The following is a 13,150-nucleotide window of genomic DNA, read 5'->3' as shown; positions in this document are numbered from 1 at the left end:
TGCTGGTTAAATATGTGTTTTATTAATGTCAACCCAAAAATATGCTGTATATTTTAGAGAGGAGTAAATAAAAAAAGTTGAGACAAGTTTGTGATTTTTTTAAATTTTTTTTTTTACTTTTCCAGGTGAAAACTACAAAAGCCTGGGGCTGGCTGAGGAGAAATACTGTGCTCAAGTTAGCCTGGCTTGAACAATTAAAGGATATTTTTGGTACTTTTTAATTTAAGCAGAGGCAGCTTTTTTTAAAAAACAACAACAACAACAAACCCAACATGGCAGATGTGGACCCAGACACGTTGCTGGAATGGCTGCAGATGGGGCAGGGAGATGAAAGGGATATGCAGCTGATAGCACTGGAGCAGCTGTGCATGCTACTTCTGATGTCAGACAACGTGGATCGCTGTTTTGAAACGTAAGTAGTTTTAGCTTTCGTGTATGGAATGTTATTTTCCTCTCTCAGTAGCTGTACATAGTGTTTAACATTCCTAGAAACTTTCGGCCTCAAAAATATTTTTACAGACTGAACTTGTGTAGGTACTGAAATGATGTGTTTCTGTTCACGGTGTGTGAAAGACTGTTGTCTGATTAAAAATGTAGTGTCCTGTGAGTGATCTGCAGTGTTCGTTCAGACACAAGATCTGACTGTTTCATTTAAAGAAATGTATTCAGAGTTGCAATGTGGAAGTGGTGGGGTTTTTTTTTGTTACATCTGGGTTTTTTTTAATGGTAGGAAAAACTTTTTACATTGTAACTATAACGATAACCTGGGTATATTTAGACATCCATACTCTTGGAACACTTTTCTCAAGAGATATAGTAACTTTTCCTGAACTCTGTAAATCGAAACAAAAATCAGAAATATAAACCACTGTTAACAGAAATATTTTGCCCCTACTTTGAAGAATGTTGCTGTTCATGTCACCCTCCTTCTCAACTGCATTTGTAGGCTTCCTATAGCACAGGGCCTGCTCTCACTCCTTTTTATGTTTCTCACAGCACCGGGTGCTGATGTAACTGCTTCTGTTACTTAATAGTGTTGCTGTGCGTGTTACACTGCTTCCTGTGAGGGCTCGCAAGTAGTATGGAAGGAGGTAGCAAAAGTGTAAATAATCACAACTTTTAAATCTGACATCTCTTACATAATTTTTGGTGTTTTAAAAATTTTTGTTATTATTTGCTCATTTGTTCTTATTTTGATGCTCTTCCATCTCTTCTCTCTTCCATCTTTTTTTCATTATTCTCAATTTCCTTTCTTTGACAACTCAAGCTGTGACTAGTGTCTTTCTACATCCCGGTTCTTAGCAGAATGGGTTTAGAAGCTTTTAAGAAGGTAGCTGTTTGTAACAATGTGTAGTTTTGCAGCCGTGAAGAAGAGAATAGTTTTCAGGCTTATCTCTTAAAAGCTGTTCATGGTTAACAACTGCTGCCATTACAAAAGTGTGAAATTCATAGATCTGCAAAATTTATGTTTGTACTAGCTATGTTTGTACTGTACATAGGCATGAGCAGAGTTTTCTACGCTAGTTTAGAATTTGAAATTGTGTGATTTTGGCCTTGACGAGCTTTCAGGTAAAATTTTGTATTGAAAAGAGATGTAGTGGAGGGAGATGTATTCGACTTCCCTATCAGCCCTTCATAGTACTGGTACTGGTGGAGCACTATGTTCTCAGCCTCAGAAAACCTGCTTTGCTGACTTTGTAGTTTACTACTGTAGAAAACAATCTGATAGTTAATATTGAAGTTTTCAGACAAAGCTAGGTGAACTTCCTGCTTCAGTATATTCAGTACAGAACAGAAGCAGAGTTTTTAGCATAACCATTTTTAAGGCTGTCTGGGCATTTGAGAATTAGGAATGAAATGTCAGCTTTAAAAATATAAACTAGTTGTGGGTTTTATGCATTTTATTTAGAGCAGATTTTAATCTCAATATAAATGAATTAACTAGTTCAAGTGCTTTTTGTCTTAAAATACAGATAATGAATGCTCTATTGCTGTGTTGTGGTTTTAAAATTAGTTTTTATGTCTGAAAGAAGAAACATTTAAAATACCATTTGGCTTTTTTTTTTTTTTTGGGGGGGGGGCCTTGGTATAATTTAATTTTATGGGTCTTTTAAATTGTTGCTCTTTTTTGCTGTTGTAAGCTTCCCTCAAAGACAAGCTAAAGAAAATAAAGTGTAAACTGGGAACAAGTTATCAGGGTTACCTGCCCCTTCAGATGATTTTGCAGTAAAGTTAAAACTTCTGTTTAACTGGCACTGTGAGTAAACTGAAGATACTGTTCCTTTGTTTGGTGAGCTGACATGGTACCTCATTACCTTCAAAAGGGAAAGCTGCTGCGTCGCATTTGTCACTCACCATTTTTATTCCTCATAACCTTATTCTGGGCTCATGCCGGTGTCAGGGCTTACTGGACTCCTCTAATTCAGTAAAAGAGCAAGCTGCTTTTTAAACCCACTGGAGAAGCTGGCTGTTTTTCTGCTGTTACAGTGAATTACAGTAGATTATAGGGGTTGCTCATGAACACTGGAGGTGGAACTGCATGGTGGTGGAAATAGGGGAGAAGCAGAGAAAGCTATATGCTCTTCAATGGAGAACTTCTCAGTGGCTTGATTGTCTTGGATGTCTGCAGTATCACATCCTGCATTTCAGGGTGACTTTACTTATTTTGAAATTCTCTGTAAGAAATAGGTGATACCTTGAAAAGTATTTAAAAATATTTCAAAGGACAGTCCAAGTAGCCAAAACTGTCATATGCTGAGAGAATGTAACTAAAATAATCTTTGATAAGATTTTAAAGATGCTTTTCAGCAATGTTTTTAAAGGAATTATTGCTTTTCTAAATAGAAGATAAACTGTGTGACAGAAGTGTTGCCAAACACATTTTTCAGTAAACTAATTTTGAAAAAGGTTTCAGCATATGCCTGATTTATAATGTGGACATTTTTGTGTTGGTAAGAACACCAACCTCTAGACTTCACAATATATTTTTTTTCTTCTGTTAAGCAAGAAGAGCATTCCCAAATTTTTCTATGCTTTGCAGATGCTATTTTAGGATCTCAGTGTTGTTTATTGCTATTAATTATGTTGAGTAAGAAAACTAAGAAAATTTATCTGTGGAATTCAACAACTGGCAGATAGGTGGAATCTTGCAACAAACAATTTATTGAAGAATGAAATATGTTTTTCAGAGATCAGAGAGACTTTAATTGTTATTAGTCCACTTGTAAATAAGAAATAGTTTGCTCTTATGATGTAAGCTAAGTAAAAGCTTGTAATTTTAGTGAAGTACATCTGGTGATTAAAAGCTGTATATGGTGAAGACTGGCAAAGCTATGAAACAAAGACACATGAAAAATATTGACATGAGTGCTGTGCATTTTCCCTAAAAGCACAATACTGTTTCTTGGGGAATTAAGGGTAATACACAGACTCACTTTGCAAAGAAAGATCATAAACTGGAAGAAAAATGGAGAAGAAAAAGCATTGAAATGATGGATTCAAAATCTTGTAGCTCATTATTGCATTAAAGTAATAGGGTTATTTCACAAACATATTTCAAGGAAATCGTATATTTTAAGGCTAATAATCTACTTTTTTACAAGAGTCATGGATATAGAAACTATTGTTTCCAAATCAGACAAACAGAAGAAGGCACAAACGTATGGTGGTGTGTGTTTTTTAGTGTTTTGGCCAAGTTCTAGCAGTACCACCACAGAGTATAGGGTACGCAGCCACTAACAGGTAGCGAGTGGTGCCAAGTGACTGATGTTTCTTTACTTCTCCCCAGATTTACGTATTACACCTGGTTAGGTTATTTTTGGTGTTACTCATATGCTAGCATTCCAAAAAGTCAGTGGCATATTCATCTGGTGATAATGAGTCACAGACAATGTTAGTCACTTAGCATGAAGAATGGCTAAAATTCAACCAGCTGCAGAAGCCAGTAGCTTGAACTGTAGGAACTTAATGAGTGAGTAGAAGTGGTTCTGTTAAGTAATTGAATTGAAGTAAAATAGCTAAACTTGTGTTGATTATGTTAATCCTAAATTGTAGTTAAACTATATGCTATTAAGTGAACTTTAGCAGGAGGTTTAAGTATGCATATACAAAGATAATTTGAATGATGTTTGTAGTGTTTAAATTGTTACAGGTAATTTCAAAGAGGCTGTTAGTTACAATATCACTTTATTAATATAGTCCTTTTCTACATAGGTGTTTCAGTTTCTCTTTTTAACCCTGATTATTTCTCTTTATTTTTGGGTGAATAAAATGAGAAGTCCTCAGATCTGGGCTTTGCATTGCTATTTTCTTTCCCTGTCTGCCAGAGTAAAAATATTTAGCAAGGAATATTTTATTTAATTATTTTCCTTAATTACAAAAAACCCCAAACTTGTAGAACAAGACGATAGTATAACAAGTAAAGTAAGACCTGGGTAAAATGAAGAGATAAAAAGGCCTTATTAATGCTCAGAAAGAGGAAGCACATCTTCCTGTTTGGCTGTGCCCTAAGTCACCTGAGTATATTTAGCTTTAACAGATTTGTTCAGCAATGGATTGTCAAGAGTGATCAGCTTATTTGAAAAATAAAAATTATACAAAGGATCATAATTTAGGGTTGTAATGTATAAAATGGAAATCCTTGAAGTTTCTTTTTTAGATCAAATATGTTTATTTTAATAGACATTAAACCTTGTTATTTTCGGAGCATGTAATTGCTACTATATCTCTACCTTATATTTGCTAACATGTAATACAAAGTGTAAGAAGACATTCTTCTGAGAATCAGAGACTTGATGTGAGCTAGTGAGACTGTGGTAGAATAATGTGGAACAGTTTAGCTTTACCTCCCCCTCATTGCTTAAAAACTACAGGCTCCTGTCATCAGAATTGTATAACTCCTGTAAATCCAAATTGCATATAGATAAGAAACCACTTTTTATTGTAGAAGTAGGGGTAGGAATACAAAGTCATGGTTTTCAGGCCTATTTTGAAAGTTTGGACTGGCTTTAAAGGCATCTTTTTAATTCAGTCAGTAGTAAAGTGCCCTTTAACAAATCTAACAATCCCACTAAAACTAATAGGTTGAGAGTGCAGCTCTATCTGTATCAAGGTGGTTTCACATTGAGTCCTACAGATTTGCTCCTTTTATTATTTTAAGGGGGTGGGGAAAGCCAGGTCATTATTACAGTTTTGTGCTGGAGTAAAGCCATGATTAAATTAGGATAAGTATTTCTGCCAACAATACAGTTTTCTTTATTTCAAACCATGCAAAACATATGTTCTTAGTGTATTATTGGTTTGGACTGATACAGGCATCTATCTCAAATTAAATTTTATAAGCTTTACAACAGCAAACTCATGTGATTCCAGGTAACTTTTTTTGCCTTTTAATGAGGGCAGAGGAAGTGGCAGCAGAGAGATGCCAACACTGGAGTAATTTATTTACTCTGTATCCAGTAATATAGTGGAATCTTCAGCTACTATAGAGTGCTTTTCTGAGGTAGAAGTAGGGGTGTGTGCTGTGTTTTTCAGGGAGCTATCTTGTTACAGCATAATTTTTAGAACTATCTCTGATTTTGTTTGTTGTTGTTGGGTGGCTGCGTTTTTTGCAGTGGTAAGAGTTTTAATGCTCGTCTTTCTGGTTGCTCTTTGTAAAATGGGGATTATGGCTTCATTGTAATGGGTATAATGGAGATTAATTACCCTTGTCTGGTCATTTTGAGAATCTTAATGGTTGCAAAGGCCGGAAGGGAAGATTAGGTCGTCTGAATTGACATCCTCTCTTCTTTTACCTGGTTATTACTGAATTGAGTGTCTTATTTGGTCAAGCATAGTGTGTAGTTGGTACTTCCAATAGCACATCCTACCCAATTTTACCCCTTGTTTTGCTATTTAATCTGCTGCCTAGTTGCCTTTGTTGTTGAATTATGCTTGTTCCTTTCTATTTGAATTGATCAGACTGCTGCATTCTGTGATGGGCAGTGCAGCTTTTTCAATTGAATTAAAAGCCAACACCATTGTCACTGTCAATGTACTTGTAGACAAGTATCTTTTCAGCTTCTGATCTTCTTCCCACTCTCTGATTTTTCAGTTCCCAAATTTTTCTGAAATGTTTTCCAGTGTTGGCTTCATCCATATTTATAATAGTACATTTAACTGTTGCCAGTTATACATTCCAAATTTAGCTAGATGTTTCCAAAACATTGTACAGGAAGTGTTGTTTTAGTTATTTATCTGCAGAGCTGCTTTCCAGGATACGGTTACTTGATTTCTATGGCTTGATGCATTATCTATACTAAGAACTGTATCTTGGCTTTTGTGTGGTTTTTTGTTGAGTAGCGTTTTGTTTAAATGAGCCTGTGCCTCTGAGTAATCCAGGCAATTCTGCATAACTCATCACACTGTCTTTGCCAATATTTGCTAGTCTGTCATTTTCTCTGTTAAAGTAACAGTAGTGTCATCAAGTACCCTTTGCTTTGTTTAGGACTTTGTGTGTGAGATGAAGTGATTCTTTCAAGTTCTACACAAAAGATGGGTGCAGAATTTTAAGGTAGTGAGAGTGACGTTTCAAAAGATTCCATCTCCTAATTGATTGGATGAGAACAACAAATCATAGAATCATAGAATCATAGAATCTTAGGGGCTGGAAGGGACCTCGAGAGATCATCTGGTCCAACCCCCCTGCCAGAGCAGGGTCACCTAGAGTACATCACACAGGAACTCATCCAGGTGGGTTTTGAATGTCTCCAGTGAAGGAGACTCCACAACCTCCCTGGGCAGTCTGTTCCAGTGCTCTGTCACTCTCACAGTAAAAAAATTTTTTCGGATATTCACCTTGAACTTCCTATGCTCCAATTTACACCCATTACCCCTTGTCCTATCACTGGTCATCACCGAGAAAAGCCTAACTCCGTCCCCCTGACACTCACCCCTTACATATTTGTAAACATTGATGAGGTCACCCCTCAGTCTCCTTTTCTCCAAGCTAAAGAGACCCAGCTCCCTCAGCCTTTCCTCATAAGGGAGATGTTCCACTCCCTTAATCATCTTCGTAGCTCTGCGCTGGACTCTTTCGAGCAGTTCCCTGTCCTTCTTGAACTGAGGGGCCCAGAACTGGACACAATACTCCAGATGTGGCCTCACCAATGCAGAATAGAGGGGGAGGAGAACCTCTCTTGACCTACTAAGCACACCCTTTCTAATGCACCCCAGGATGCCATTGGCCTTCTTGGCCACAAGGGCACATTGCTGGCTCATGGTCATCCTCCTGTCTACCAGGACCCCCAGGTCTCTTTCACCTACACTACTCTCCAGCAGTTCAGCCCCCAAGCTGTACTGGGACATGGTGTTGTTCTTCCCCAAATGTAAAACTCTGCACTTCCCCTTGTTGAATTTCATCATGTTTCTCCCCGCCCAATTCTCCAACCTATCTAAGTCTCTCTGAATGGCAGCACAGCCTTCTGGTGTGTCAGCCACTCCTCCCAGCTTAGTGTCATCAGCAAACTTGCTGAGGGTACATTCTATACCCTCATCCAGGTCGTTGATGAAGATGTTGAACAACACCGGTCCCAGTACCGACCCCTGTGGGACTCCACTAGTCACACACCTCCAACCAGATTCTGCCCCATTGACTACAACTCTCTGACTCCTTCCTTTCAACCAGTTCCTAATCCACCTCACTTCCTGATCACCAAAATACGGTGTTGAAGAAATTCCAGATAGCAGGCTTCCTTTCTTGAATGACTGTACTAGTAAAATTTCAAGTATTGGCCTCTTATGAAGGTACTGTGTATGAGGTGTAGATGGTCAGTAGACTGGTAATGGGGAAATGGAATTTTACTTGTTTAAGTTGGTTCCCTTTTTGAGCACCTGGAAATCCAGGAGAAGATAGTGGGGAGATGTGCATGTTTAGGCACACTTTAAAAAAATCTTACTTTTTGTTTTGATTTCTTATTTAGTTTTGAAATGTTACCAGATGTAAAGTGTACTCAAACATTATCTGTTTGCACAAATGAGGTTGCTATTATTGGAAATTATAGGCAGAACTATCTGTAGTTTCAGGCTATTTAATTTATCCAGCTATTGTGGACAAAATTTCTGCAAAATATTTACAAAATGCTGCAGGTAGGAGAACAAATGTGGAATTGCTACCCTGAGGCATGGCCTATCTTTTTAAGATACTGAAGAATGCAGAGGGCAGCCTAACACATTCTTTGTAACTTAAAGAGCAAAGCTAATAACAATGTATTTAGAAATTACCTATCCTGCAGAAACTGTATCTTCTTGTGTACTTTTCGTTTCATTTTACAGGACTGGTATTTATTGACTGTGTAGTTGACTGCTTAGATTGTGTGTTTCATCCTGATGGTGAACCCTCTCAGGAAAGGGTTCAGTTCTGTGTTCTTTATTTAGCTAAAAGGAACTTTGAAGTGTTTCTAAATGTCAAATTTAAATTTAATTTCTTTCAACTTGTGATAGTTCACAGTTTCTGCTGGAATGGATGTAAGATGGAGTTGTTAATTCTCTAGCTTTATTTTATTGGCCTGAGCTGTGATTGCAGTTAAGAATAGAGTGTAATAGTTGTAAAAGTTTAATATTTCATAATTGTGGTAAAAGTTCCTAAATAAACCCTTAATTTTTAGTTCCTTCTTCTTCCTACCTTTAAAATGATGTATGATATCTCTGAAGTCTTATATAAAAGTGGACCTTTTCTGGGTTTTGTCCTGTAACAGCATTGTAAGAAAACAGTGCACAATATGAGTTGGAAATTGGTCCAGAAGAACACCAGTAAGTAACACTGGTGTGCAAGCAGTTCTCCTGTGGATGATCTTCCTTACTCTGCTGATGTTTTTGGTTCATAGTTAGGGGGAAAAAAGGTATTTCAGCAAAAGAAATTATGAGGGAAACTCTTGAGATTTCCTTTCATGGAAATAATTCCAAAAAGGAAAAAAAAGTATTAATAAAAAATAACTTGGAATATCTGGTGCTTGAAGAATAAATCATTTGTGCAGGATGTATGTTCTTTGAAACTTTAAAATCGTGTGACACGTAAATATTTAACTCGTGTATTTCTGCTCAAAAACAGTTACTAATGAGGTTTAAATTTTAAAATATTTTAATTTTTAGTTATTTACAATTATTACATATTAAATAATTATTCAATAATATAGGCATGTCCAATTCCCTTTTTTCCCACTGCTAGTTGGTGTCAGCAGATGGAATGCATTAGTGATCCAGCACAAGTGCTGGCAGGCAGCTGAGCTTGGTTTTCTGCCCCAAGTCACATGTCTTGGACCAGACGCCTGAAGCCAAAGGCTCCGTCACATGGCAGGGGCTCTGCCTCAGCCCAGGAACCCTAATGCTAGCACTAGTTGTGTTAAACATTTTCGGGGTGAAGTGGAGTGATCTTTTCCTTCTTTTGGGTTTTGTTTAAACGCAACAGTAGTCTTTAAACTGCCATTAATGTTGCTGTTTTGGCTAAGGCTTTTAGGTGCATTGTGAATGTGAAACGTAATTACAGAAGGGAGTTTACAGTGCCTATTGTTACTGCCTTGGTATATTTTTAGACTGTCAAGCTGTAAAAATCTGCTGAGTCACTTCATTTGAGTTTTAAGGGCTTAGCACTGGCAGGAGCTTACTACTGTAGCTATATAGGAGTTTCGCATGCATGTGGATATTCCTATTTTCAAAGGGAGGGCGGGAGGAAGGAAATTTTTAGAATCATGTCAGCATATGGAATTATGTGGAGTATAATGATGTGAATGCTGTGGTGATATTATCATCTTGATAAATTTCCCTAGCTTTTCTTGACATCAGTATGATTGTGATGTTTAGAAAACATTTTTAGATAAATTAAATTTTCTGCAGAGGAGGAATGTATACTATAGAATTTGTGTATCATGGTCCTTACAAACTAATAATCTCATTTTAACACTGAAAGCATGAATATTTTTTAAATAGAAGTTGTGCAGAATCAACACTTTTAGGTGTAGTTTAGTTATTGACATCAGTACAGGAAACAGAGAATGGTCTACTAGCCTAATCCTAATGGATTAGAATATAAAGGGTAAATATTGATACTGAATAGTACTTATTTCAGACCTCTTACAAGCCTGTCTTCCAGTAAGATCTTTGAAGCGTGGTGGGTGGAAGACTTGAAAGATAATAAGTAGCAGAGCTGTTATCCTGAGAGTACAGGAATGAAGTTAGGTGGACATGGACATGGAGATCTGAAAGATTTAAAGTAATTAGCAAGAGCTGTAGCACTGGTTGCAGAGTAACCTAATTAACTCACTGAAGTTGGTCTTTCACTAAGGAGTAACACAGAGTAACCTCATTAATTCACTAAGTCAGTCCTTAATCACCCTTCTTGAGAGGACTCTTTTAAAGTACTTTAGGAAGCACCCAATGTGATGCTAATATAGCTTATTAGAAATTAAAATCTAAAAATATTTTCCTGTCATTTTAATATTCATTAGGAGAAGTGCCTAAATAGAAATTGGAACTTTGGAGCTACCTATTAGCTCCTGTTAACCATTATTTTGTAATTTGAAATGAAAACTATTAGAAATAGCTTTCTCTGTATTAAAATGAACTTACCATTGTATTTTTGTTTGTTCCTCTGCAAATAAGTAATTGTGAACAGTAATTTCCGTACCCTCCCAATTTTGAGAATACAGCAATTCTGACAGTATTTCCTTTTTTTCTGAGATATTTTACTTCTTTCAGTTAGTATGTGGTCTAGATAAAAGCCACATGGTGAAACTGGTTTTGGTACTGGGATGTTGCATGTTTAGAAATTATGTGCTTTGCTTTTTTTATGCCTTGGTGAGAGTAGAGGACTGCAGTGATGAAATGTTAATTTGTGTTCTTTCCCCTTGGACATCACAGGCATCATCTACCAGTAGAAGATGGAATTGTACTGAAAGTTGAACATCGGTTGCTGTCTGGTCATATTAGTTCATTAAGTGCTGCAGTTCTGCCCTCAGCCTCCCTGCTGTCCTGAGAAGTTTTGGCAGCCTTGTATTTCCCATGCAAATGGTTTTCTAAATGAAAATCAGAAAGATGGTTTTCTAAAGTTCAGCCACTGGGGTACAGACACTCCTGAAATGCTTTGCTTCACTAACTGTCCAAATACATTTTAGTTCTGTACATAGTCTTAGTTGAAACAGCATTAGGGTCTATATTACTGATGGGACCTAATAATAGAATCATAAAATCATAGAATGTCTTGTGTTGGAAGTGACCTATGAGGGCCTTCTAATCCAACTCCCCTACAACAAGCAGGGACATCTCACACTAGAACAGATTGCTCGGAGCCCCATCAAGCCTGACCTTGAATGTTGCTGGGGATGAGGCTTCCACCACCCTTCTAGGCAACCACCTCTCTAGGCAACCCTTTCCAGTGATCCACCACCCTCGTATTAAAGAACTTTTTCTTAATGTCCAAACTAAATCTACCTTTTTTGAGCTTAAAACCATTACCCCTTGTCCTATCATTTGTAGGCTACTTTCAGGTATGGAAGGTCATTATAAGGTCCCCCTGGAGTCTTTTCTTCAGGCTGAACAACCTGAACTCCCTCAGTCTGTCTTCATAAGAGAGGTGCTCCAGCCCTCAGATCATTTTTGTTGCCCTCTGGATATGCTCTTGACAGGTCCACATCCTTCTTGTGCTGGGGGCTCCAGAGCTGGAAGCAGTACTCCAGGTAGGGTCTCACCAGGGCAGAGTAGAATCACCTCCCTCGCCCTGCTTGCCACTTCCTTTGATGCACCCCAGTATGTGGTTGGCCTTTTGGGCTGCAGTTGCAAATTGGTGGCTCATGTCCATCTTCTACAGCAAATATTTGAGACAGTTTTAGGTCCCTTTGATATATTTTGGTCTGCCTGAGGAAGCCAATTAGGGATTAACCTTGCAATTAAGGCGTAATAGTGACACATACGTAACATGACTTGTCTGACTCACTCTTTGGTTCCTACTGGTTTTGTTTGTATTTGCTTGCCTGGTGCTTCATTAAAAAGAGGGTGGTCCTCAGAAATTGCTCTTTTCAGGATCTGGTTCCTAGTACTGCTTCCAAGTGAGCAGTGGATTTTTCTTCCTTGTGCTGCCTGTGTTTATGCTTTAGTAACAGGGTGCTTCAGTAACTCAGGCTTGGATTGAGTGAAAACTCAAGGACTACTTTTAAAGGCCATTTACACAATTTTGAGTTGAAGACACCATCTACTGAGTAGCAGCAAGACTTTCCCTTTTTTTAGGGGTCAAGAATCTGCACACAGAAACCCACAGTGGGACCATGTGACAGAAGGGAGGGGTGTGCTTTGGACACCTGTTATGTGACTGTGACAGTGTTGCATCCGATATCCCATCATATACTGGCATTCCCATCTATTCCTTCTAGTCCTTTTTCTGGCACTACCCATATGTGTACTCCTGTCCCCAAGACGCATAGAGCAGATGTTCGTAGTTTGAACCATGAGAGACCCATGTAACAGCTTGGTGCAGATTTTGGGATTAGAATGTGATTTCTATAAAGCTGACCTGTGTACTTTTGTTTGTAACATAGTTGTTCATGGTGGAGTTACCTACAGCATAATGACTGAAGGTCTTCAAAATGGTAGTTGTGCAATTTTATGCTGTAATTATTGTAGCCACCTGTTTGACAATACTATGGCTGGGGCACTGGGGATCTGTTGTACACCCTTCCCTGCTGTTAGGGGTCGTGTGAATGGCAGAACTGGTACTTTCTGTTCCCTCACTTGAAAGAACTTTATGGACTGCTAAGGCCCAAGTGGACTTTAGCTGTTGAAAATCTGTATTTATCTGTATGTCATGTGTGTTCTTATGAACATGATTTGTGTGCATCTTTTAAGAGTTTCTGTGCAACTAACCATTCTTTGTCTACCAGAACACTAGTTTGTAGTTTTCACCATGAAATAAATACAGTGATGTTTTATTATAGGCTATGGAAGTTTGTTTGGGTGTTTTGCTTTGTATTCAGGATATTTCATAAGTGTGTTAATCCATGTGTATAAAATTCTAGTAGTCCATGTGGTTTATCTAGTTGTGTAGCAAATTTGCTATCCCTTTAGTCACCTGCTGCTCTTTATTCTAGCAATTCCAATGCCTCAACCAAATATTTCTGCAAAGGATGTA

General features: G+C 37.8%; 1 protein-coding gene across 1 annotated transcript in view; it reads left to right on the top strand.

Annotated features, from left to right (window-relative positions):
• Positions 1-272: 272 nt before the first annotated feature.
• Positions 273-13,150, top strand: part of HECTD1 (HECT domain containing E3 ubiquitin protein ligase 1) — a 59,385-nt gene continuing 46,507 nt past the window's right edge. The window contains exon 1 of the mRNA XM_009993847.1: positions 273-412. Coding sequence (XP_009992149.1) covers positions 273-412 — 140 coding nt within the window. The remainder of the gene's footprint in view (positions 413-13,150) is intronic.

The sequence above is a fragment of the Chaetura pelagica genome, unplaced genomic scaffold, assembly GCF_000747805.2.
Source record: "Chaetura pelagica isolate M959 unplaced genomic scaffold, ChaPel_1.0 scaffold11, whole genome shotgun sequence".
In the NCBI taxonomy this organism is placed as follows: Eukaryota; Metazoa; Chordata; class Aves; order Apodiformes; family Apodidae; genus Chaetura; species Chaetura pelagica.
This window is presented reverse-complemented; position numbering and strand designations above follow the sequence as displayed.